This window comes from Prionailurus viverrinus, chromosome C1 (genome assembly GCF_022837055.1).
Source record: "Prionailurus viverrinus isolate Anna chromosome C1, UM_Priviv_1.0, whole genome shotgun sequence".
NCBI classification, from domain to species: Eukaryota; Metazoa; Chordata; class Mammalia; order Carnivora; family Felidae; genus Prionailurus; species Prionailurus viverrinus.
The window spans coordinates 24,813,316-24,840,777 of record NC_062568.1 but is presented as its reverse complement, the minus strand read 5'-3'; the positions used below and the strand labels follow the sequence as shown (position 1 = coordinate 24,840,777).

Sequence of the window (27,462 nt, the reverse complement as noted above, 5' to 3'; positions counted from 1 at the left end):
GCCTCACTAGTCAGATTCCAACTATCCGGGGAGGAGGCTTGGAGTCCCCAGGCCCACGCCCAATGCCACTTCCTGGATCTACCCTCAAACTGAGAATAAAAAATTAACTCCTGTTTCTGCTGGGAAGTACTTGTACTGCTTGCTACTCTCCCCTAGCAGATTCCTGTTACTATCAGCGATTATCAAAGCTACTAACACTAGAGTTTTTAGCCTGGGATCTAAGAACGCTATTTTAAAAGCCTGTTTCTAGGGAAGGGCTCCTGGCTAGCTCAGTCTCACATGCGACTTGACTCTTGACTGTAGGGTTGTGAGTTCGAGCCCCATGTTAGGTGTAGAGAATTTTTTTTTTTTAATTTTCTTAATGTTTATTTATTTTGAGAGAGAGTACACAAGAGAGCACGAGTGAGCAGGGGAGGGGCAGAGAGAGAGGGCGACACAGAATCTGAAGCAGGCTCCAGGCTCTGAGCTGTCAGCACAGAGCCCCCCATGGGGCTTGAACCCACGAATTGTGAGATCGTGACCTGAGCCAAAGTCAGACGCTTAACCGACTGAGCCACCCAGGTGCCCCAGATTACCTTTTTTAAAAAAAGCATGTTTCTAGGGAAAGGACCTGAAACTTTCATTAGATTCTAAAATGAATTCAGTGTCCCTCTAAGACCTTTGTAGACCTTCTTTAAAGCATTTTTCTTTTTTGGAAGCCCTACCTTTCATATCAAACACTGAAACATATTGAAATCCCATATTAAATATGTTTTTATATAATTACAAAATATTTCATTTGACCGACATAAAGGTGTATTTTATAGACGTATAATTAAGTATTTATTAATTTTGACTTTTCAAGTTTCTCTTTTTGTCTTCTAGAACTAATACTATTTTTTAAGATCTCAGATTTTTTTGAAGTTTATTTATTGAGAGAGAGAGAGAGAGAGAGAGAGAGAGAGAAATCCCAAGCAGGCCTTGCGCTGTCCTGATGCAGGGCTCAAACCCACAAACTGGGAGATCTTGACCTGAGCCTAAACCAAGACTTGGATGGTTAACCAACTGAGCCGCCCAGGCACCCAAAGATCTCAAATATTTTTATAGGCCCTTGGTAAGCTCCTGCTTACCAGGTAGTAACATCTCCTGCTCCATAATTTCCTTCTGCCCTTGGTTGCCTAATCCTCTCCCTGCTTCTCACCCTTCCCTTCTCCAACAGCCTTGAGAATCTCTCCATTTGCTCAAGCTAAGGATGAGCCTATAGAGTTCTCTTTGTCTTGGATCCTCCAGCTTTTCTCCTGATCCGGGGAAATCAAGGCCTATCCCTTGAGGGCAAGTGGACTCTCTTAACCCCTCGTGGCAGAGGGGGCAGACACTGACAATGAGTACCTTTCTTCCTACCCTCCCTCCATACTGGGTAGGGCAGAAACCATGAAATTTGGGAGTGACAGGTTGGGATATGCTGAGCTATGCCACACATTTTGGGGGAATAATTTCCAAATCCAGATCTGATTGTTGTCTGGGCCAACAGTAAAGAACAGAGCCAATAAAGATCTGAGACTAGCATTTCCAAAAGCTGAGAGATGAAATAAAAAAGGATACTGACTCAAGAAATAATACATCTCCTCCTCCCAATTTTCAAAATAAAATCCGGAAATTATGGAAAGTCAAATGCTTTTAAAAATTGCAGTGAGTAGCAGAGTTTGTATTCATAAAAGACAAGGATACCAGCAGAGACAAGGGACAGAAACAGGATCCTTAGGAAACCCCCAAATCAAGCAACCCCAATGTTGTTCACTTCTATACTGGGTGCTCTTTCCTCTCTGAACAATCTACACTTTTCTTGGCTTTCTTCTGGCACTTACTACCGTCTACCTTGTTCTAGCATTATTTTCATGCAGGTTTGATCTCTAGACTTTCTAAACTGTTAAGTGCCACATGCCTCTGTTGCACCATGAAGAGGTCACTCACTGACGTAAAGGTATACTTCATTGGTCTTGTACTGGTGCCTACATCAATACCGTTATAGGAATAGAAGGTAGAAATAACTCACTATGTCACACATGCTTTCTTTTTCTGAAATCTTTCTGAGATTGGGCTGGCCTACCTACTCTCTAGATGTCAGGGTTTTACGTTTACAGCAATGTCACGCATACTTGCACATACCCAGAGTTTTCCAAAAATGTTAATTATACTGATACCATGAGGGATTAAGGATAGGAGCATATCCCCATTGACAGGTGGGGTCACCTCCCCTTGAACCTGAACTGACCTGGTGGCTACTTGGACCGAGAGAGTACAGTGGATGTGGTACTGCATCAGGGGTCGGACATAGTCTTTAAGAGGCCTAGAAATGTCCACCTTGGCTTCTTAGGGCCTTACACTGTGCCATATAAGAAGTCTGACTACCCCGACGTACCATGCTGGAAAAGCTGTGAAGAAAAAAGAGAAGAGAAGAAGGGAAGAACAGACCGTAGGGCAGAGGGGACAAGCTGTTCCCAACCTCAGCCACTGGGGTCATCGCGGTCCAGCTAAAGCTCCAGACCTTGTGAAGTGGAGAGATGAACCATCTCTCTGTGCCTTATTTGAATTTCGGACTCAGATTTATGAGATATAATAGTAATAAATTGTGATTTTAAGCAACTAGATTTTGGGACGCTTCACTAAGCATTAATAGTTCACAATGTGTTAAGCTACTATAACCATTACTTTAATTTATAAATGTATATACATAGATTTCATGAAATGAAGAAATTAAGTACATGCTGCATTTTTAAGACACGTCTAATAGGTTCCTTGTGCAAAACTGAAGTGAGCTTAAGCACATATTTTAACACTTTTGAAATGAGTTAATCATATATTTAATATTAAGATTTAGGACTTCCAAATTACTAAGATTTAAAAAAATAGCTGATACTGTGTCACCAGTGGTGACTAATCCAATATGGTATAATTAACAAAAATGACAGATAATTTAAGTTGCAGGGGGGAAAAAAAATGAAGATCTTTCCTAAGGTTTATACCCACACAAAAATGTAATCCCAATAAATTGATTAAAAATACCAACAAAAAGATACGGTTAGTTCTGTACCTTGGAACCAAATAACCTGAAAGCATTTGTCAGGGGACCCACATAAAAGCTTTGTACTGATTTGTGGAAGAGTGATAACTCACTGAGCTGTTTCCAGGAGACACAGGTTCTTGGTCTCAGAGTTCCTGAGCTGTTCGCTCACCGTGCCAGAACAGCTGACTTCCCACAGCGTGTGCTTTAGTATCTCAGCAACCGAGGCCCGAAAGCGTGTTTGGAACTTCTTACTAATTAGGACGTAGAGGATGGGGTTCAAACAACTATTGAGGAATGCCAAGCCAGTGGAGAGGGGGATGCCGGCCTGAAGCACATGGTGGAAATAGCTACTGTGGTGGATTGTAAGCTCCCAAATGCTAAACAGGTGATAAGGAGTCCAACAAATCAAAAAGGCCATGACCACAGCGAGGATGGTCCAGAAATGCTTACTGGAGACCAGGATGCTTCGCTTCTTCACCTTGAATATGAGACACAAGTAGCAAATGCTCATTGCTAGCAAGGGGAAGAGGTACCCAACAATAAATTTCACCCAGGTCAGAACATGGTGCCTCACGAAAGTAAGGTCAGGATCATACTCGTGGAAATTGTTATAGCAGAGAGTGTGGTTATTGAACTCCAGAGTGTCCCGGAAGTATAGGGCAGGACCACCCATTAGAGAAGCCAAAAACCAAACGAATGTAATAACTATCAGGGAGTTCTTTAGGGTTCGGTGCCGATGAGATACGACAGGATGGACCAAGTGGATATAGCGGTCCAGACTAATCACCGTCAGGAAAAAAACACTAGCAAACATGTTCAGCTGGGCAATGAAGGAATTGGCCTTGCACAACAAGATGCCAAAGGGCCAGTGGAAATTCATGGCCACGTAGGAGATGTACAGAGGTAGGAAGAGAAGAAAAATGAAATCCGCAATAGCCAGATTGAGGAACCAGAGAGCGGTGACTGTCTTCTTCCACTTGAACCCCGTGAACCAAATGACAGTGGCATTTCCTGGAATACCCAAAATGAATGCTACACAGTATAACACCAGGGAGATCCAGTGAACAACTCCCAGGTGGGCTTTCTCCTCCAAATCAGACTCTGAGGAGTAATATTCCAGGGTATAGGAGTAGTTCTCAAATTCTTCAAATAATGTTTCGTCTAGATCTTCCATGACCTTGTCAAGTGGAGAATGAGGGTATCTCTAGAAGCAAATTTTAAAAGAAAGAAAACAATGTTTAAAAGCAGAGGAAATGTTCAGTGAATAAGGAACGCCAGGCTAAAAATATTGCATCTTATGAACTGGAAAAAGTATATTTTGGGATAAGATTTGTGATTATATTCCAGACGTCCAATCTTGGTGAACCTCAAGTTTGCTCCGATTACTCTCAAAGCTGTAAGAATTGATTTTTGTAAAGTATTCAGTAAATGCCAAATTAAAACGATGCAGGTGTAATTCCTCTCTCCGTAAGACCTATAGGCCTGACTAGAGAGAATCTAACATTCGATAGGCATGTATTAGGTTCTTACTCTGCACGATTATTTTATGGAAGGTACAAAAGAAAACAGATGAATACTTACACGGTGATGACTTCAAATCCCTTAGTGGTACCCTGACTTCCCAAGCTATGGACAGAGTTCCAACTGCTTCATCAGTCCGCCCACCTGGATGTCACAGACAGGTGCTAGAGATTTTAATACCCTATTTTGTATCCATTGATGTTTTGATTCTATGTTTATGAATGCAAATATGTCCATAAGAATTATATCAGTATGGAAGGCTTTTCAACCAAAAGGTATCCTTGGGAGTAAACTTGACTATGACCATTTAATTTCTGTATCAATTTCCCATAGAGTGCAGCTAAGCTTTACTTAAAATTTTATTTTATTGAAATTCCTTTGAAGTAATTTGAATTAATGATCTTTTACATTTACAACAAAAATCTGATTTTTCTTTAAAGTTTATTTATGTATTTGGAGAGGTCGGAGGGGCAGAGAGAGGGAGAAAGAGAATCCCAAATAGGCTCCGTGCTATCAGCACGGAGTTTGGGTCTCAAACTCACAAACCGTGAGATCATGACCTGAGCTGAGATCAAGAGTCAGAGGCTCAACCAACTGAGCCACCCAGGAGCCCTGAAAAAATCTGATTTATTAATCATTTTATTTTGTTTATGTTTGTCCATACAAAAATGTGTCTACTATAATTTCACCCAAACTTAAGTTCTCTTTCATGACCTTTTCTCCCCCCTCCTACAAGGGTTAAGAAGATGGAAAAGGCATCTTTTCAATCAGAGTCAAGTTTTGCTGGGTGCGATTTTAACAATCTCAATTTTTTTTTTTTTTTTTTTTTTAAATTTTTTTTTTCAACGTTTATTTATTTTTGGGACAGAGAGAGACAGAGCATGAATGGGGGAGGGGCAGAGAGAGAGGGAGACACAGAATCGGAAACAGGCTCCAGGCTCTGAGCCATCAGCCCAGAGCCCGACGCGGGGCTCGAACTCACGGACCGCGAGATCGTGACCTGGCTGAAGTCGGACGCTTAACCGACTGCGCCACCCAGGCGCCCCAACAATCTCAATTTTATTTCTTGTTATTTCTGTCTGTTATATTCAAAATCAAGTAGAAAAAAAGATGAATAGTTGCATTTATTTCATGGAGCTACAATCATGAATGGGGCAAATATATAAGATCTGGGATTACAGTAGGGTTAGAATGAAGAGGTCAAAATGTCCCATGTTGCTCAGAGACATCTCACACTCCTGCTAACGCTGAATTTATCATCCCACCTAAAATTGTCTGAGGAATCTGGCAGGGCATAATTAAAAAATAAAAGCAGGGGCACCTGGGTGGCTCAGTCAGTTGAGCATCCGACTTCGGCTCAGGTCATGATCTCACAGCCCATGGGTTCGAGCCCCGCGTCAGGCTCTGTGCTGACAGCTTAGAGCCTGGAGCCTGCTTCAGATTCTGTGTCCCCCTCTCTCTCCACCCCAACCCTGCTTGTGCTCTGTCTCTCTCTTTCAAAGAAGTGAATAAACATTAAAAAAAAATTTTTTTTTTTAACTAAAAGCAATTCATTAGCATCCTCCCAGACCCAGCCACCCTTCTTTATTTTTCAATATTCAGCTCAAATGCCACTTTTTCCTAGAAACATTTCTTGACATCACCTTCCCCCAGATAATTATAATAAGAAGAACTATTATTATAAATAATAGTCAATGTTATTGGGAATTGTTTTGGTGCCAGGCATGTATGATATAACTTGATTCTCATAAGACTCTTATAAAGTGGGTAAGTGGTCCTATTACTATTCCCATTTACAAGAAAGGATACTGATGTTTGAAGAAGCTTAGTGAGTTTCTCAGGATCACACAACCAATAACCGGAGAGTCAGGATCTAAATTCAGATCTGTTGAAAACAGAGCCTGAGCTCTTAGCTACTACAACAGTGTACGACACTGTGCTCTTATTGTACTTAATATACTATATTGTCATTGGTTTATCATTGATTTCTGCCCTACCAAACTCTCAATTCCTTGAGAACAATGCCTGTCACCTCTGAAACCCACGGTCCCTAGCACAAGTCTTAACATATCACAGGTGCTTAACAAGGGCTGAAGAAATGATTGGCTCTGCTACAAACCCCGTTCAGAACCAAAGGCAACAGGAGAGTTTGTGAGTTCACCCCCAAGTCACCGTCATCGCCAGAGTCTCTCTGACCTTGAGCACCCCCAGGATCTTGGCTTTTCTCTTGACACCCGGTCTTTTCCTTCATGTATCCTACTTCAGGGAGCAAGAATTGGCTTCTTTCTTGCCGCCCTTTGCTTGCAGGTCTGGGATCTAACTCTGCCCACCGCTTCTGGTCCCTGACCCTCCTCTGTGTCAAATCTTTTCTAGCCTAATGTCTAACTCCCTGTCTTGGTTTTCTGCCTATATACTGGGACACCCTCACCTTCCTGGTGGTTATGACCTTTTAGGCTGTTAGGAATTCTGCAGCCCAATGGTCCACCCAGGTGGCAGTCTAAATCACTTTACAAAATCCCAAGCAGGAGGCAGAAGGAACCTCATTCTCCAAACACAGAAAGCCAGTGGAAGACCCCTAACTGCACTACAACGATTATGCTCACCAAAAGTCAGAAATCTCTCCCTTCCAATGCCATTACTGACCCTACTGGGCCAGAATGATCATAGGACCTGCCGAACGACACCAACCACCTCTTTTCCCAGTTCTCTTGGTGGAGGGGGGCAGCACCTTGCAAATGAGTGCTCTAGCTCGTCCGTTTCAGAATCCCTTCGAACAGAAAACCCTGAGGTTCACAGAGGTTCCCAATCTTCCAGAAAGCAGATGAGTTGACTAGACACAACGCCCAGTTAGTGCAAGCTGGAGAAAGATCTTCAAGAGTTGCTAAATGTTGCCCAGCTGACACCCTCACAGGGAATATAATCTAGGAATTCCCCTACGATTTAGAGCAGATTTTTTTGTGTGGTGATGATGGTGAGGGGTGGGGGTAGGATGGAGAAAAGAGAGAAGTAAGGCAGAGTTCAGCAACTGTCCTCCTGAGAACTTGGACAGACAGTTAACCCTTAAGGACCTATTCTTGTATAATTCTTTTTTTTTTTTTAACGTTAATTTATTCTCGAGACAGAGAGAGACAGAGCATGAATGGGGGAGGGGCAGAGAGAGGGAGACACAGAATCCGAAACTGGCTCCAGGCTCTGAGCGGTCAGCGCAGAGCCCGACGCGGGGCTCGAACTCACGGACCGCGGGATCGTGGCCTGAGCCGAAGTCGGATGCTCAACCGACTGAGCCACCCAGGCGCCCCAATCTTGTATAATTCTTATACCTTGCTGATATGTTGCTTTAGTTTATAGGCACCTCCGGACCTAATTAAGTTTCCAAGTCTCACACCTACCCACCTATCTAGCAACTATATTAGTTTCATAGGGTTGACAAGACCAAGTGCTCTAAACTTAAAATCTTAAAATTTTAGGGGCGCCTGGCTAGCTCAGTCGGTTAAGCAGCCAACTCTAGATTTTGGCTCGAGTCATGATCTCACAGTTCGTGAGATCGAGCCCCGCAGCGGGCTCTGCACGGACAGTGCTGAGCCTGCTTGGGATTCTCTTTCTCCCTCTCTCTCTCTCTCAGCCCCTCCCATGCTCTCTCTCTCTGTCTCTTAAAATAACTAAATAAACTTTAAAAAAAAATCCAAAAATGTTAAAACAAATTTTTTGTCTCACAATCTGGAAGCTGGAAGTCTGAAGTGAGGTGCAGGCAGGGTCGTTTCCTTCTGAGGGAGGTCTGTGAGGGAGAATCTTCCCTAGCTTATGGTGGTTTGCTGGAAAACTTTGGCATTTCTTGGCTTGTACATGTGACACCCTAATATCTGCCTTCATCACCACATGGCGTTCTCCCTGTGTGAGTCTCTGTGTCCAAATTTCCCCCTTTTATAAGGCTACTGGTCATACCGGATTACGACCTACCCTAATGACCTCGTTTTAACTTGATGACCTCTGTAAACACCCTAATTCCAAATAAGATCACATTGTGAGATACTGGGGGTTAAGACGTCAACATATCTTTTTGGGGCGGCCACAATTCAACCCATAACATTAACCTAGTGCTGGCAGCCACCATTTCTGAATTGTAATCACTCATTCATTCAGTACGTATTTAAAAAAATTTTTTTCAATGTTTATTTATTTTTGAGAGAGAGACAGAGACAGAGACATGCAGACCATGAGCAGGGGAGGGACAGAGAAAGAGGGAGACACAGTCTGGAGCAGGCTCCAGGCTCTGAGCTGTCAGCACAGAGCCCCATGTGGGACTCGAACTCATGAACCACAAGATCATTTCAGTACGTATTTAGTAAACGCCTCCATTTCTCAGGGACTATTCTAGTTAATTGTGCTTCTTCACTACATGAGACAATTATTTCTTCCCTCTTAGTTTTTAGATTCTAGCAGAAGGGGATAGACAATAAAAAAGCAAATGACATGATGTGTTAAAAGGTGGTAAGGGCTATAGAAAAAACTGGGGGGAAAAGAACAGAATAAAGGTAAAAGGTAAGGTGCTTTTAACTTTCAGTGGAGTGGACAGAGAAGGACTCTTTGAGAAGATGGCAACCACAAAAGACGGGGGGCACGGGGTAAGGGAGTTTGTTATGTGGATCTTGTAGGCGAGAGTGTTCCAGGCAGAGGGAACAGCCAGTGCAAAAGCCTACGGCAGAAGCGCCTCTGACATATTCCAGAAACAGTAAAGATGCCAGTAGAGCTAGAATAGGGTGAGCGATGGGAGCAAGGGGAAGAGTAGAAGAAAGGAAACAAGAAGGATGCGTGGGAGGTCAGGTTGTGTGGACGGTTGAAGGCCGCTGAGGGACTCTGGCTTACACTCTAAGGGAAATGGGCCGCCAATGAAGGATTTTGAGCAGAGGTGAAATGTAATCTGTTTCTATTATCAAACAATGCCTCCTTCTGCTCTGCTGGGAATAGACTCTTGCGTGTGGTGGTGGCAGTGCGGCCAAGCGAATATAAAAGTAGCAAGACCCGTTAGAAGATTATTGCGAGACACCTGGTCAGAGAGGAGAGTGGCTTGGATAAGGGTGGTAGCAGAAGTGATGAGAAAGGACTGGATTCCTTTTTTTTTTTTTTTTTTTTACGTTTATTTATTTTGAGATCGAAAGAGAGGGGTGGGGGAGGGGCAGAGAGAGAAGGAGAGACAGAATCCCAGTCTCCACACTGTCAGCGCAGAGCCCACGGCAGGACTGAAACTCACGAACCACGAGATCATGACCTGAGCCAAAACCAAGAGTCGGAATCTTAACCGGCTGAGCCACCCGGGTGTCCCGGGGCTGAATCCTATCTCTGTTTGGAAGCCAGAATCCATAGGTTCCTTGGTGGATCAGGTGTGAAAGAGGAGCGTCAAAAAGGACCCCCAGCTTTTAAGGGGCCCTCTGTCCCAGAGTCTAAGGCCCTCTACCACCCTGTGTTCCCTCTTCTCATTGGCTGGGACATGGATCCAATGAGGAGCTATCTCGTACCACGTGGATGAGGGAAACATGTTTTTTTCATAAGCTAGAAGCAGCTTGGGCCGTCAGATGACCTCAAGGAGCAGAGAGGCCCTACCTCTTCGGACTTCCTTTCTCTACGTGACTAAGTGAGAAAATATTTGCCCCACTATTGTTTTGGGCTCCTGGTAAAGCAGCGGGGCCTGTATCCTAACTAACTTAGCTCCTCTAGACCTTGCCTTGAAGCACTGGGCTGGAGACCTAGCAGTGCCCGCCTCCCGTAAAGGGAGGCTGTAAGAAACCCTCAAGGAAGGAGCTACTCTTAGCAATGGTCATGGCTCCTGGAAACGTACTGGCAGAGAGAAAGCGGGGAATCTTCCCTTAGGGACAGCAGAAAGAGGAAGAAGCTGCCTTTGTAAGGGGGGAGTCTCTCTTACCCAAAGCAGCATTTCCATTCCTCTTAAAAAAATTTTTTTTAACATTTATTTATTATTGAGAGACAGAGAGAGACAGACCGTGAGCAGGGGAGGGGCAGAGAGAGAGGGAGACACAGATCCAAAGCAGGCTCGAGGCTCTGAGCTGTCAGCACAGAGCCCGCCGCGGGGCTCGAACTCGCGAACCGCGAGATCAGGACCTGAGCCGATGTCGGACGCTTAACCGACTGAGCCACCCAGGCGCCCCTCCATTCCTCTTTAGATGAGAAGTGTACTTTCTGATTTGCCATAGTCACCACCATTTCCAAATCACTCATTTATGATACTTTCAAGAATACTGTCAGCACTTGAATTTGTAATCTTTGCTTAACACTGTGCCCTGTATCTAGAAAGAAATAAAATGATTGCAAAATAAAACTGTACACATACGAGACAGAGTACAAATAAAGTATGGATAATGCAATCTCAAAATTACACCTGCAATCTCGGGGCACCTGGGTGGCTCAGTCGGTCAAGCATCTGACTTCGGCTGGGGTGGTGATCTCACGGTTTAGGGGTTCGAGCCCCACGTGGGGCTCTGTGCTGACAGCTCAGAGCCTGGAACCTGCTTCGGATTCTGTGTCCCCCTATCTCTCTGCCCCACCCCTTCTCGTGCTCTGTCTCTCTCTGTCTCTCAACAATAAATAAATGTTAAAAAAAAATTTTTTTTTAAAAACAAAGAGCAAAAAGAGAGACAAAAAGAAAGCATGAAAAAATGTGTCCTCAATCTAATCATGTGGGTACATGCACACACACACACACATAACACACATGTTTTTTGAGAAGTGATGGAAGGCTGGCAATCAGACTCAGTGGTGAAACTGGAGAAACATCTGGGCAATAGAAATGAGCCTTGCTGGGCCGTAACCAGAAAGGGAGATGAATAGCAAGCCAATTAAGTCTTTGAACCCGGGCTTAAAGGAAACCCTGTCATTTATTACATAGGCAGAGGCAAACAGTCTTGGCTGGCAGTGACTTTCCACTGAGACCTCATATAGCTTTCTCAATTTGGAAATGCTTGGAACAGCACAATAAGAATGTCAAGATGAGATGTTCAGACTTGCATGAAAAGAGGAAATAGCTACTGTATTTGTCTTAAACCATATGTGCTGCTGAAAGGCAAATAAATAACTGTGCCTGAGATAAAGACTAACAGATATACGTGACCGTAAAAGCTCTTGAGAAGCCACTTAACTAGGTGCCAGGCTACGCGGTGGGTGTGCATATATGCAGATCCATCAAGTCTGTTAGAAATGGGTGATAAATGCTCGGTGTGGAGCAAAGGTCGGAGGACTACCCCTGAGGTTTGTGGTTTGGTTTCCAAACAGTATGAAGAGCGATGTTTACTGCAGGGATTCGGATTCTGAGAGGACCCAAGTTATCACATTCCTGGGTTACATTTACCCAGATACTCAAGTGGCCAATGTCTGGTCCTGGAGCAGAGAACTGTATTTTTAATTAAATAAATTGGTCTCTGATCAATTCAGATTTAATAGATAGTAAAGTCTGAACTCTTTTCTGAACAAAGAGATTTCACTGCAAGAATCCTGGCAGAAAAGTGTGGTGATAAATAGTCTGTAAAACCCAGATGATTTGGGGGAAGGACATCTGGTAGAAATGTGTATCATTAAACTTTTAAATGTGGCTTTAAACTTTTAAACTTTTAACTGTGGCTTGGCGATAGAGGGAAACATTTTGTGTATCTACCTTGACAAAACACAAGGATTCCTTCTGGCAGAACATTTGGTGAATGCAAGGGGGTTTAATTTAGTTCCACAATGATGAGTTAGATGGATTTTTATGGACCACTGCAAAAATGTACACCTAACAGAATCTTAAGAGAATTTAGTCTCTAAACTCCTTTGAACAGAGAGAAGGATATGGTGTTGTTGATCTTTGTCTATGTGGATTGCCCGTGTAGGGTTCCCTAAAAACCTGGTAAAAAAGAATTGAAGAGCTGAATGTGTCTCCTTTGAAAACCTTGAGGGGACATGTATTTTGCTTCTGAATGAATGACAGAAATGAGTGGAACAGATCAATGGACATGACAGAGAAACTCTGGTGAAAACCACAGATCGGTGACCCAGCAAAACTTTATTTTTCAAGGGCTGTCTTCTTAGGGAAGAGAGATTTTTTTGAAAAGCATATGTGTATGTGTGTGTCGGCAGGCGGGGGAGGGAGGGGAGCTGGGGGGAGTTATTTGGGAGCATTGCTCAGTATTTTCCACTAGCTATCAAATGTAAACTCTATACCACACCCCAGATTATACCCAAGATGTCTGACACCAGTAGAGTATTTTGCTACCCTTTGGTTGAACAGTCTCTGCTTGGAAGATGTTGAAGTATGGCAAAGTTTTTTTAAAGGCACCTGTTGATTGTTTAAGGGAAGCCAGGGAAGTTTAAATGGAAATTAAAGGCTGGGGGTGAGATTGATGGCTCCTGTTGTTTGGGAGGTGGTAGAATAGTGATTGCCACAGAGCTTCTCCCATCCCAAGCCCTGGCATGACACACACCTGAATAGAGAAGCATCTTGCCTATCTGTCGTTCCTATGTCGTTTACTACTACTTAATGTCAGACACGAAGATAAATAACGATCGCCCTTGGCATACTAGGAGGCTGGGAGTATTTTGGTTTGGCTCAAAGAAAGGGAGTGTTCTGGTAACGAAGGCCTTTGAATGTCGTGCTTAAGTATTTGGATTTCATTCCGGCGCCAGTTGGGAACGAATAAAAATGTGTGTAGCTGGGAGTGACATCGCCAAAGCTTTGTTTTTGTAAGGATCATCCGGCAGCAGTTTGGGAGAATGTTGCCACGATTGAAGACAAAGAGGGAAGGGCCTTAGGCATGAGAGTGAGAATAAAGATGAGGGAGACATCGTTTGAGAGACGTTCACTTCGGAAATTAATAGAAGCTTTCAGGAAGCCTCGCTAAACTGCGTTTAACCTTCACAATAACTTTTTTATTCAGCTGGCATTAAGGTCCACCTCAGATAGAAGAGCCAACTAATTTTAGGCATACAGATGTTTTATTCACTTTTAAAGGCAGTGGGGTTGGGAGAGAGTTCTTCCTTTATGGGAAAAAAAACCACAAGTGAATTGAGTGGAAATGAAATGATACCTATTTCGTTCTGTTGGGATCAAGGTCTTTTCATAAAAGGCACTTGCCGGCTGACTAGAAGTGTAACCCCCACGCTTCACTTGGACAGTTGAAGAAGATGAAGCACATATTTGAAAAGTCAATGTCTACTTACGTTTCAGTTGTTTTAATGCTCCACCCAGAAGATAATATCCAGATTTATGCAATCCGTATGGCCCTGTGGACGGCTGGGAGAAAACAGAATGGTTAACCTTGGGTCAGGGAGAAACTTTTAGGCTTAATTTCTTTGCAAGACTTTCAGCTAATTAACACACAGATATAATTTAAATATCCAGCAATAGGGGCACCTGGGCGGCTCAGTCGGTTGAGTATCTGACTCTTGATTTCCGCCCAGGTCAGGATCCCAGAGTCACGGGACTGAGTCCCACGTTGGGCGCGGTGCATAGTGCCTGCTTGAGATTCTCTCTCTCTGCCCCGGCCCTGCTTACTCTTGTGCTCTCTCTCTCTCTCTCTCTCTCTCTCTCTCGCAAAGAAGTTAATAAAGAAATAAATATCCAGCAATAAAGTGGTCTATGGGCTCTGGAATCAGAATGCCTGTTGTCAGATCCTAGTCCCATCTCTTCCTAGCTGTGGTATCTTAGACAAATCAGTGATTCCCTCAAAACCTCAGTTTCCTCATTTGACAAATGGGCATAGTAATAGCACTAACTCATAGGGTTGCTGTGATAATCACAAAAGGAAATCCTGAAAAGGTGGTTTGGCTCAGTATCTGGCACATTAAGCGTGTTCAGTAATTGTAGCTATGGATTATCACCAGTTCAGGACTAACCAGAGCGGGAAACTGGCTGGCTCCTGTAAGAAGGGCATTCGACTCCTGGGGCACCTGGGTGGCTCAGTCGGTTGAGTGTCCGACTTTGGCTCAGGTCATGACCTCGAGGTTCGTGGGTTTGAGCCCCGCGTCGGGCTCTCTACTGTCAGCGCAGAGCCTGCTTCGGACCCTCTGTCCCCCTTTCTCTCTGCCCCTCCCCTGCTTGCACGCTCTCTCTCCCTCAAAAACAAACAAACATTTAAAAAAAGAAGAGCATTCGACTCTTGATCTCGGGGTCCTGAGTTGGAGCCCCATGTTGAGTGCAGAGATCACTTAAATAAATAAAACCTTTAAAAAATATAAATAAATAAACAGACACTCGTTTTGTTTTGTGGGCTTCTTATTTTTCAAAATATTGAATCTGTATGGAGTTCACACATTGTTAGATGCCTGTTTTCTGAAGGTGTTTGAGTTGGGGGCTGCCATTATTATCCCCAAATCTGGCCAAGAGTGGTGAAAACATAGAATACCATAGAGCATTATAGTCTTCTTACTTCTGTCGTTTATAAAGCTACTTATTTACCTCTGAATAAAGATATAGTCTAGGTCTTTTACATTTTTCTTTCTTTCTTTTTTTAATGTGAGCTCTATGCCCAACATGGGGCTCAAACTCATGACCCTGAGATCAAGAGTTGTGATCAAGATGTACATGCCCTACCAACTGAGCCAGCCAGGTACCCCAACATAGTCTAGGTCTTTATCTCACTTTTTTCCAAATTTTATTCAGAGTCTGGGAGAATCACCATCATCAATAATGTAATGTTTCAAAGCCTTAGTCACAGCAAAGAGAATTCCTCAAATCAGTATTTCTTTGAAAAGGGATTTTTCAAGTAATTTTTTAGCAGAAGGAATATGGGTACTGAATTTGAAAACCTTGGGGCGTCTGGGTGGCTCAGTCAGTTAAGCGGCCGACTTCTGCTCAGGTCACGATCTCGCGGTCCGTGAGTTCGAGCCCCGCGTCGGGCTCTGTGCTGACACCTCAGAGCCTGGAGCCTGTTTCAGATTCTGTGTCTCCCTCTCTCTCTGAGCCTCCCCCGTTCATGCTTTGTCTCTCTCTGTCTCAAAAATAAATAAACGTTAAAAAATAAAAATAAAAAAAGAAAACCTTGATGGCACAGGACTTGTGTAACCATATTTTTGTAGAGCATATGACTAGACCACTACTGGAGATCCGAGTTTTCCCAGTTTTGGGATATTTTCATTCATATAAACAATCAACACCAAAGCTTTAATCCTTTTTTAGTGTCTCCTGGCAGTGTTGTGTCTCCTGAAGAATGGATTTTAGAGCACCTCACAGAGTACATAACTTTTCATAAATAGATGCCACCCATGGCTTAAATTCAGAAAAGTTTGGGCCACACAGTGGAAGTCTGCAGCTACCATACCTGTTTGCTATTCTATTTCATCATTACTTGGCACTAAAGACATTTTGCTTCTTAATCACATATTGTCAATGACATTTACAGAATAGGGGCAATACTGGGTTTAGGGTGGAGACTGGGCAGCCATTGGATTCTTATTTTAATTTATATTAAGATATTTCCTCTGTGAACGAAAGAGAAGGCTATTCTCCTGCAGGAGAAGGAACAAAAGTCAAGGGACTTGTAGAATAGACCCAAGTTGCAGCCATTTCACAAAACAATACTGTTTATCATTCAGAGAGGTAGTAAGTGAACTTGGTCGTGGAGGTGGAAGAGAAACTGGTTTTGGTTGCAACAGTAATGTTTTTTTCAACACAACGGCAAAAATGTGCGGGGTGGTGGGAAGGGCGACGGTGCTAGAACTTCCTCCCATTCATGGAAGATTATGCCTTACAATATATATTTATATAATGCCTGACAATAGTTTTGCCTCCCCCACCCCTACCCCCCCCACACCCCCCCACCAAACTGGGAGGACGTAGGAGGGAGTGTGGGATGAAGTGTAGTCGTGGAAGATAAAATAAAGCCTAAGTTGGAAGTCTTTCCAGTTGGTCATTACCAAACAGTTGGGTGCCAGAATCATTATTTTGATGGTTTGGAGCCATTCGTCATGAACATTTAAAATTATTTCATGCTAATAACTGCAAAGCTGGCAACCTCAGCTCTCCACTTTGTCATGGTCAATCTGTATCAGGAGTAGTTTGTTGAGGTCGGCAAAACAGATTCTGAAAAGACCACCGGAGGGTGAAAGCAGTGTAAAAGGAAGGACCTAGGAGACCGAGGGCCCTTGAAAAGTTACATCTTTGCTGGAATGGCTGAAGGAAACCAGTGAGAAAGGAAAACTGAAGGAGTCTGATAGCTGTCTTCACATACTTTAAGAGGAGGAAAAAGTAAGACATTACTGTGTTTCTCATGTTGGAGCTAGGACAAAAAAATGTTGGCATAACAGCCAAGAAAATTTGGCTTCGTAGAAGCTAGAATTTATAGCTGTTCAAAACAGAGAATGTTAAAAAATCTACCAAACAGCAAATGGAGCAAACAGATACGTCGCATTGGGTGGGCACTAAGGGGGCTCGGCACAGGCAGGCTGCTGGTTGGGGATGTTCCAGAAGGCACTGATGCATGCACAAAGAAGGGGTCTTTAACACCATTCTTTCTTTATTTAAAAAAAAAATTCTTTTTTGACGTTTATTTATTTTTGAAGGAGAGAGAGACAGAGTGTGAGGGGAGAGGGGCGGAGAGAGAGGGAGACAGAATCTGAAGCAGGCTCCAGGCTCTGAGCTGTCAGCACAGAGCCCGACGCGGGGCTCGAACCCGTAAACCACGAGATCATGACCTGAGCTGAAGTCAGACATTCAACCGACTGAGCCACCCAGGCGCCCCTTTTTTTTAGTTTTTCAAATGTTTCTTTATTTATTGAGACAGATAGAGCACAAGCAGGGGAGGGGCAGAGAGAGACGGAGACACAGAATCCAAAGCAGGCTCCAGGCTCTGAGCTGTTAGCACAGAGCCCAACACGGGGCTCAAACTCAGGAGCTGTGAGATCATGACCCGAGCCGAAATCTGACACTCAACCGACTGAGCCACCCAGGCGCCCTACAGTCTGTTTCTTATTAAAACAAATGAGAGCCATTTACCTCAATACACTACTGTGGATAGTTTGTGATCTATCTCTGAACATCTGGATATCTCACTCTATAAATTAATTCAAGGACTCCTTTGCAACTTACAATTACAATAATACTTTACAACTATCCCACTTATGGGAATGTTTCCTTATCGTTTGTCCCCCTTGGTCCACCCAAAAGTTCAGATTGCACGGCACAGGGCCAAGATTAGGGTGAGGCAAGCGAGGCGGGGTCAGACAAGTGTAGGGCCAGATCCTGACTTCACTTAAAATTTTGGTATTTTGTTCAGCAGATTTTTTTTTTGCATTCATTTTGCAGTTTTTGGTACTTTGTACAATTTTGCATCAGTTGACTCACCCTGGTGCTGGCCCTGCCACTTAAGTCCACAGGTACTAAGTAGCCTGGTGTGTTGAAAGAGCACTGGAACTAAGGAGACACCAAGTCTTAGTTCTGTGTGTCGCCAGATGCAGGACTTTGGATGAGTCCCCTTCCCATTTGGGATCCCAGGCATCTCATCTAATTTTATTTAAAAAAATGTTTTTGGGGTGCCTGGGTGGCGCAGTCGGTTAAGCGTCCGACTTCAGCTCAGGTCACGATCTCGCGGTCCGGGAGTTCGAGCCCCGCGTCAGGCTCTGGGCTGATGGCTCAGAGCCTGGAGCCTGTTTCCGATTCTGTGTCTCCCTCTCTCTCTGCCCCTCCCCCGTTCATGCTCTGTCTCTCTCTGTCCCAAAAATAAATAAACGTTGAAAAAAAAAATTTTTTTTTAATTTTTTAAGCTTATTTAATCATTTGTGAGAAAAAGAGAGAGAGAGAGAGAGTGCTCAAGGGGCGCAGAGAGACAGAGAGAGAGGAAGAGAGAATCCCAAGAAGGCTCTGCACTGGCAGCGCGGAGCCTGACGTGGGGCTCAAACCCATAAATGGCGGGATCACGACCTGAGCTGAAACCAAGAGTCAGACGCTCAACTGACTGAGCCACCCAGGTGCCCCGGTGACATTTAATTGTAGACTTTTATGAGAAGCTAAAAGATGGCAAGACAGTGTATTCTAGGTCTTTTACTACTCCAAGCAGCACCAAATCCAGTGCTTTGCACAGAGTGGGCATTGGAAAAGTGTCTTCTAATAAATGGGGGGGGGGGGGGGGTTTGTTGCACACTGAAACAAAATTATAGACCCAAGTTCCAAAATGAAAAGTCCACACAAATTAAAAACATTCTGCAGGGGCGCCTGGGTGGCTCAGTTGGTTAAGCGGCCGACTTCGGCTCAGGTCATAATCTCGCGGTCCGTGAGTTTGAGCCCCGCGTCGGGCTCTGTGCTGACGGCTCAGAGCCTGGAGCCTGTTTCAGATTCTGTGTCTCCCTCTCTCTGACCCTCCCCCGTTCATGCTCTGTCTCTCTCTGTCTCAAAAATAAATAAACGTTAAAAAAAAAAGATTAAAAAAAAAAACATTCTGCAAATAAAAATCAAGCCTCCCCAAACAAGAATATTATCCGTCCTTCATTCTTCCCATAAAAAAAAAAAAAAGAATTTGAAATCATTGCTCTTTGATTTATTTAATTATGGCAAATTCTTATTGCTTCTTTTTTTTTTTTCTGGGAAATATTCTATTCAAATATTTCAGGTCTTTAGTGAAGCAGACTTGTGTAATCATCCAGCCCTCAGGGATTTCTTTCCATCTAAAGATACTAGTACCACCCTAATGAGTCAGATTTTATAAAATGTAACATCTGTGAGAAAAAAATTATAAACATGCAACCGTACCCAAAACAGCTGGAGAGCTGCAGGAGAAATAGAATCTCCACTTCCTAACTAGTTCTTCCTGCCTAAGTTTGCATAGCTAGAAGGTAAGGAGAGAAAGCATTTATATTTTCTCCTTTTCTTTCCTTGACTAAGAAAGAAAGAGAAAAAGAAAAGAAGGAAGGACAAAAGGAAGGAAGGAAAGAAGGAAGGAAGGAGGAAGGAGGGAGAGAAGGAAGGAAGGAGAAAAGGAAGAGAGGGTAGAAGGAAGGAATAAGGGAGGAAGGAAGGAAGCAATAGATTGCAGTTCAGTGGTAAAACTTATGACTGTATTTTAAGAGCTTTCCCTTGTTCTTGGCTCATTTTATAATTGGCATCTTTTCCGTTTACTTAACGCTCTAGAGCGGTAGAAAAGAGAGAGGAAAGAACCACTTCTGAGGCCTCTTAACTACATTATTTTGTAAATTGGTCCCGGACCCAGTAACTATACAGTAAAAGAATTTGCATTTATTTAGTATCTTTCTTTCATATTTGATAGGACTCATGCTGACCCAGAAACAGAGGTGTAGTACTTGAGGAAAAGAAATGGGGTCTTGTGAAGGTCATTAAGCATGGTGGCTCATGAGAAAGAATGGACGTATGTATGTATCCACTGTTCCTACTGCTCAGTACTTTGGATAACTCAAAAGCCAAGGGTTTCACAGGTACTCAGATCAGCACCTATCCAAGTAACATAATGTATCTTCATTGAAATATAACACAAGCAGTTAATCTCCTGGCAAGGAACTTGGAAGGAACTCAGTAACAAAGCACTTGATATAATACTAATAAAAAAAAAATTAAATTCTACTTTTAGAACAGGTTCCTGTATCTTTTCTGTTCATCACAGATTTTCTCTAACAAGACAAAGTCAGACAAACCATTTTAAGCCTAAAGTCCAACTATCAAAAATTATTAAAAGCAGAAAAGGCACGGCAATTTTAAATTCATCTTTTTTTTCCTAATTTAATCCTAGTTAACATATAGTGTAATTATGGTTTCAGGAGTAGAATTTAGTGATTCATCACTTACATATAACACCCAGTGCTCATCTTAACAGGTGCCCTCCTTAATGCCCATCACCCATTTAGCTCCTCCCCCTACCCATCCCCCATTTACCCCCCCTTCCCAACACCCCTCCAGCAACCCTCAATTTATTCTCTGTATCTGAGTCTCTTATCGTTTGCCTTCCTCTCTGTTTTCATCTTATTTTTTCTTCCCTTCCCCTATGTTCATCTGTTGTGTTTCTTAAATTCCGCATATGAGTGAAATCATACGGTATTTGTCTTTCTCTGACTGCTACATTTATCTTCAAAACCACCATGCAGAATCACATTAACAGTAATCATAGATAGCTTGGGTTGAAGACACTTTAGTTTTGTCTCCATTAAGATAATAAAATTTTGAAGGTTCTGAAAAGATATCCAGAATGGCCTTTCTATTACTTCTCAAAAATCAAATTCCACCATACGCACCTGGAAAATGAGACCGTAAGGCAGTGTTCAGAATGTTCGTTAGAAATGATCTCTCTTCTCTCACTTCAGAATTCACTTGTTAAGCAACACCCACGTTGAACTTTATGTCAGTTACTGTACAAAGCAAATCATCTTCTCTGACAGGTTTTCCTAGCTGGTAATGTGCTTAGGTAGCAGTTATGGGCCCTGAAGTTTTTTCCTTAGATGGATCTGGTAAGCCTACATCAAAGAGATACAGAAAAATGGACTAATGGCTTTTGCAGGGCTTTTTTAAAAAATATACTTTTTTTTAAAGTTTATTTTTATTTAATTTGAGAGAGAGAGAGCAAGTGGGGGAGAGGCAGAGACAGGGAGACAGAATCCCAAGCAGGCTCTGCGCTGACAGCCCAATGCAGGGCTTACTTAAACTCACAAACCGTGAGATCATGACCTGAGCCGAAGTCAATGGTCGGGCGCTTAACCACCTGAGCCACCCGGGTGCCTTCTTATCACCTAAGAGAAGGGAGTCGATGTAGCCCACCTGGGCAAGGTCCCACTCAACCACCTCCACTCACATTTCCACAGTGTGTGGCACTCGCCAAAGGCACGGAGACTAGTGTTCTGGGGCAACGGGTTCCAACATTTAGACGTGCTAAATTTCTGCATCAACACAAGATTTCTCCTTGACCGTGAGCTCAATGTGAATCAAGAAAGGGATGTGACTGCTTAAAAAAAAAGAAAGAAGAAAAACAAACAAACAAAACCCTGTGAATTTTCCCTGGAGCTCTTTTAATAGAATTGAGGGAGTGTTTGTCCAACTCTGTTTGAACTGGTCAGGTTGCACCCGGGGTTGTTGTATTCTGTTCTGAGAATTACAGTTTAAGAGGAACGATGGTAAACTGGAGCATGTCCAGAAAAGAGAGAACAGGGTGGAGGGAAAGCTTAAAACTGTATCATGTTGAGGAACACTGAATCAATTGGTGGAAGCTATTTATTCTGGAAAAGAAAGAACAGGATAACCTTTTTTTAATTTATTTTTTTAGTAATCTCTGCACCCAACATGGGGCTCGAACTCATGACCCCAAGATCAAGAGTGGCTTGCTCTTCTGACTGAGCCAGCCCAGCGCCCCTGGGTAGGATCACTTTTTCAAGCGGGTCAAGGTCTGGCATGCAGATGAGGGAAATTTATCTGGCTGGAGAGCAAAACTAAGGACATGAGAGAAACAGATATTTGAGCTCAACAGAAGGCAAACTTTCTGAAGACTATAGTGGTTAAAAATTGGCATTTATTCATTTAAAAAATATTTCTCACAAAAATTATTTTTTAATGTTTATTTTGATTTATTTTGAGTGAAAGAGAGAGAGGCAGAGAGAGAGGGAGAGAGGGCCCAAACAGGCTCTGTGCTGTCAGCACAGAGCCCAACGCAGGGCTCCATCTCGCCAACTGTGAGATCCTGACCTGAGCCGAAGTCAAGAGTCAGACGCTTAATTAAACCGACTGAGCCACCCAGGAGCCCTTTATCAGAAAACATCTTTTAAAATATTTATTGAGCATCTGCTATGTGTTCTGGGCCCTGAAGAAAGAGTAGTGACTTGTGGTGAACAGAACCCGTGGAGCTTTCATACTAGTACAGAACTGGGTCAGATGATGGCACATTTCTCATACTTGGAGATGTTTAATGAGGCAACCACAGATCGAGGGTTTTGTAGGAGGACACCAGGAATTCAGTGTGACTGGGCTTGCTTGATGATGTCTAAAGTACCGCCAACCCTGAAACTCTGTTTGGGTTACTCTAATGTTGTACCGGATACAGTTCGATGGCTCTCCTGGCCATTGGTCAGAATGTACAGTTCTGATTCTGTGGCTTAGCGGTAATTTCCCGATCAATGAATATATGCCGTGCTGCCTTCACTAAGTGTTCTTGGAGGGGTGGGGTGGCATGAAGGATAAAAGGAGAGGACAGTATAAAATTTCTTTCACGTGTAATGTACTGTGAAGGGACACACTTTTCTTATTTCTCATTTTGACTCCCAAAGATGTGGCTGCCATGTCTATTTCTTTTCATCTGTTGCAACTTGCCATTTTTAGTTGGGGAAATGGGAGTGCTCCCTTTACAAACCAATTTTCATTCTTTAATCTCTTTGGAAGAAGGTGAAGTAGGGGCACCCGGGGGGCTCAGTCAGTGAAGCGTAGGACTCTTGATTTCAGCTTAGGTCATGATCTCATAGTTTGCGGGACTGAGCCCTGCGTCAGGGACTGTGCTGACAGTGTGGAGCCTGCTTGGGACTCTCTCTCTCTCTCTCTCTGCCCCTCTCCCACTCCCTCTCTCTCAAAATAAATGAATGAACATTAAAAAGAAAAAGAAAGAAAGACAGTGAAGTTAGTATGGCTAAAGATCACAGAATTGTAGTCTATTAAAGTGAAATGAGATGTCAGAGACAATTTAAATCTACTCCTTTCGTTTTATACATGAAAAAAACGTAAAGTGGAGCACTTATAAATATCTGAATGCCGAGGAGGATGGGTCGAAATAAATACCTAAATACTAAAGACAGAAGCACTAATATTACTAGGATTTTAGGCAGAATATTTACTTTGGCCAAGAAAGTTTTATAAAGAACCATGCAGGACTTCTAGCAATTACAAAGTTAATATTGAAATTTATGTTATTGGATGCATAAAATAATAGCGTAGACCCAGCCAAAGGGAGACTGTAAACCTGAAGATATATCTGGGGGCGCCTGGGTGGCTCAGTCAGTTAAGCGTCTGACTCTTGATTTTGGCTCAGGTCATGACCTCATGGTTTCATGGGTTCAAGCCCCTCTCTCTGCCAGTGCAGAGCCTGCTTGGGACTCTCTCTCTCCCTCTGTCTCTGCCCCTCCCCTACTTGTGCTGTCTCTCCCTCAAAATAAATAAATAAACTTAAAAAGGAAAAAAAAGAAGATATATGTGAAGCAGGTACCTAAAATGTAGCACAGAGAGACAATAAGATGGAAAATAGGGAAAAAGGCTAAAAAATAAAAGGCGAAGAGGAAAAAGCCCTAACATATTATGAAATCAATGTTGCAGAAGGAAATGAAGCCTTGCGTTAACCAGGTGGTTAAAAGTAGGGCCACTATCAAAGTCTAGGTTATATGTAGGTGTTTTGATCATCTAATAATAGGATTATAAATAATGGCCATAATATTCCTGATCAGGACAAAGGACGACTGATTTGGGGATAATTCAATCTGGTGATTCTCAGAGGTACCAAATGTCTTCTGGAGAGGAGACGGATACATATTGTTCTGCCTTGATAGCATCCACAGACCCGTGTGTCTTCAATTGAGGAAGAAGGGTCATTTTTGAAAACAGGATCCCTGGGGCCTTCACCTAAATATAGAACAACTCCCTAAAAGAATAAAATCAGAAAGACAAAAACTCATTCTAGAAGGAAATCAGGACCATGATTCTAAGACCTTTCGTAAAATTATGAAATGCTTGTAAATTTCTCATATTGACCGTGTTTCTGTTATTTGCTGTTCTCCTCTAGTGATTAACAGTAAAAGATTGAAGATAAAACTAAATGTTTGTGGAGCAAAAAGTATGGCAGTTGGAGAGATGTGCGACGAGAGAAGTGGGCCGAGTCAGCTATGGCGGGAGCAGAAGGTGTCTGAGTTGGTGGGGCCCCTCAAAGATAAGGAGAGAAAAGGAGCTGGTTCGAGCCTGGCTCTGAAGCTGAATAGCAGAAAAAGACCATGGAACTCTCCAACAATGTAGTCACTGCGGTCTACATAACTTTTTGTGCCTTAATACATTCGTTCAGTTGTGAAGTGGCCCTGTAGGTAGAACCTTCTTAGGAAGGCTATTAGTAGCTCAAAAGCTTGGTGGAGTTATGTTGCTGGCAGTATGGTACTCTAGCTACTCTGGATATTTTTAAAGCACTTTTCACTACAAAACCTCTAAAACACTAGATTAAACAGAGGCACCTAGTGGCTGGGTCAGTTAAGCATCCAACTTCAGCTCAGGTCATGATCTCACGGTTTGTGGGTTCGTGAGTTTGGGGGTTCGAGCCCAGCATCGGGCTCTGTGCTGACAAAGTTTTATTTATTTAAAGCTTATTTATTTATTTTGAGGCACAGCGTGCACATGCAAGAGGGGGAGGAGCAGATAGAGAGACAGAGACAGAGAGAGAATCCCAAGCAGACTCTGTACCGTCAGTGCAGAGCCCGATGTGGGGCTTGAGCTCAGGAACCGCGAGATCATGACCTGAGCTGAAATCAAGAGTTGGACGCTTAACCGACTGCGCCACCCAGGTATCCCCGAAAATCATCTTTTTAAATTATGGCTGAACTGGCAAGAAAGAAAGGAAAATTCTTAGTGGCCTGAACTGAAATGGAGGGATCAGGAATCCAGAGAGACGTCAAAGCTGTAGACTGTCCCATGGCTTATGCAACCTTTCCTTTGTTGTTACCACCATGCAAAGCTCAGAATATATAATGTAGGACCTGGAAATTTCCTTAAATGCCTGGAACCAATAAGTCTCCAGGTTTTGGTGAGGGGCTCTGTCTGCATGTTGGGGGCACACTTTTCAGCTCCGCTTTAGCCTCTATTTTCTGCTTGCAGAACCTTCAAGGTCATCCAGAGGTGAAAGCTTAGGGCCTTTTCCTGGCTTTCTTGGCCATGTACAGAACCCTGGGCATGAGCACAGCCTATACTTGCATGTGGCCTTCTGGATTCTCAGGTACACATCAGAGCTTTTCAAGGCCTCTCTGTATGTCTCATTCCTCAGTCTTTCTTTTAAAGCTTTTGGTTAGTCTAATGCTTTCCCTCCACTGGTGTCCATCACCTCAGGCAGCTGAAAAGCTAAGTAACTGCCTGTTATTATTTTTGACAAATGCTTCTGGGGAAAAAGCTTTTCACAGTAGGTGAGCTGACTTAGGTCAAATATAGATAGTCTTGCAAGTGAGTTTTTCCAAGAAGCCACCAGACAGGTCATAGAACAGTTCTCTGGGGATGAAGCTTTGAAGGATTTCCACAACTGCTTTCTGTTCCTTTCAGTTGCTGCCTGGCTGCTTGCTAGTCTTCATGGAGAACGAATGCAGGCTGCTGGTTTTCAAGACTATTGCAAAGCAGGATGAGACCAGGGCAAGTTAAAAATGCCACACAGCTCACTTCTTTTACTGTGATTGAGTAGTTTTGAATTTTGTTGTTTTTGTTTGTTTTTATGTATCTTTATTTAAAAAATTTTTTTAATTCATTTTTGAGAGACAGAGAGAGACAGAGCGCGAGTTGGGGAGGGGCAGAGAGAGAGGGAGACACAGAATCCAAAGCCGGCTCCAGGCTCCGAACTGTCAGCACAGAGCCCCTTATGCGGGGCTCGAACTCATGGAACTGTGAGATAGTGACCTGAGCCAAAGTCAAGACGCTTAACCCACTGAGCCACCTAGGTGGCCTTGTTTGTTTGTTTATTTCAATTTTTTTAATGTTTATTCATTTTTGAGAGAAAAAGAGAAAGAGACAGAGCGCAAGCTGGGGAGGGGCAGAGAGAGGGAGACACAGAATCCGAAGCAGGCTCCAGGCTCTGAGCTGTCAGCACAGAGCCTGACGCAGGGCTCAAACCCACGAACCGTGAGATCATGACCTGACCAAAATGGGTTGCCTAACCAACCGAGCCACCCAGGCACCCCACCCCTTGTTTGTTTTTTGGGGTTTTTTTGTTGTTTTTATTATTTTTTTAATTTGCATCCAAATCAGTTAGCATATAGTGCAATAATTATTTCAGGAGTAGATTCCTTAATGCCCCTTACCCATTTAGCCCATCCCTCTTCCCACAACCCCTCCAGTAACCCTCAGTTTGTTCTCCATATTTATGAGTCTCTTTTGTCCCCCTCCTTGTTTGTATATTATTTTTGTTTTCCTTCCCTTATGTTCATCTGTTTTGTCTCTTAAAGTCCTCATATGAGTGAAGTCATATGATTTTTGTCTTTCTCTGCCTAATTTCTCCTAGCATAATACCCTCCAGTTCCATCCACATAGTTACAAATGGCAACCCCTTGTTTGTTTTTAATGAACACTCCCAGATTGCTGCAAGCTTTTGGGTAAATATCAGAGTTATGTAAAAGTTGAATGTGACCATTTTGCCAGTTTCTTGTTGCTTTCTGGAGGAGAGAACTTTCAGAGGTCCTTACTCTGCTATTTTTGCTCATGTCACCTGAATAAGGAGTTGGAATAGGCATATTTTGTGCATATGGGAACCACGTGCCTCAAATAGCATGGTGTTCTTTTAAAAATTAGGCTTATGGAATCTAAGAATAATAATGTAGCCCACTTACTAGTTAAGCTCCTATGGAAACACACATATTTTTCCACCACCTTCTTCTCCTTCCTAAACTTGCTTTAGTTGTAGAGACTATAAAAGTGAATGAATGAATAAATAAGTGAATCAATCAACCAGTCAATCAATCAAATTTGTGACTCATCAGAGGGTCCAATTCAGGGGCTTAAACACAATGAATATTCAAGGAATGATGCTGAATCAAAATATATAGGCTCAAAATAGGCAAAGTTGACCAAATCTGTATTATATTTTATCCTACACATAACAGTAGCAAGTCTGTAGCTTTATATTTATCTCATATGCACTTGTGGCTCCTATATTGAAGATTTCCTTTAATGTTTATGGGATATATCTTAGTTTGAGTGGAAAATGAGCACTATCATATAG

General features: G+C 43.0%; 2 protein-coding genes across 4 annotated transcripts in view; one reads left to right on the top strand and one right to left on the bottom strand.

The window, feature by feature from the left end:
• The window catches only part of EEF1B2 (eukaryotic translation elongation factor 1 beta 2), a 31,777-nt gene extending 8,500 nt beyond the window's left edge, over positions 1 to 23,277 (top strand). The window contains exon 7 of the mRNA XM_047873121.1: positions 23,248 to 23,277. Coding sequence (XP_047729077.1) covers positions 23,248 to 23,256 — 9 coding nt within the window. The 3' untranslated portion in view covers positions 23,257 to 23,277. The remainder of the gene's footprint in view (positions 1 to 23,247) is intronic.
• CMKLR2 (chemerin chemokine-like receptor 2) overlaps positions 999 to 27,462 on the bottom strand; it is a 47,064-nt gene continuing 20,600 nt past the window's right edge. For 2 of the 3 annotated variants that reach the window (XM_047873119.1, XM_047873118.1), the window contains exons 3-4: positions 13,766 to 13,838; positions 999 to 4,247 (exon numbers count right to left, since the gene is read on the bottom strand). In XM_047873119.1, coding sequence (XP_047729075.1) covers positions 3,150 to 4,217 — 1,068 coding nt within the window. In that variant the 5' untranslated portion in view covers positions 4,218 to 4,247; positions 13,766 to 13,838 and the 3' untranslated portion in view covers positions 999 to 3,149. Of the gene's footprint in view, positions 4,248 to 13,765; positions 13,839 to 20,776; positions 20,862 to 27,462 lie in introns of those variants that run through there. The other variant, XM_047873117.1, reaches the window with a different exon arrangement.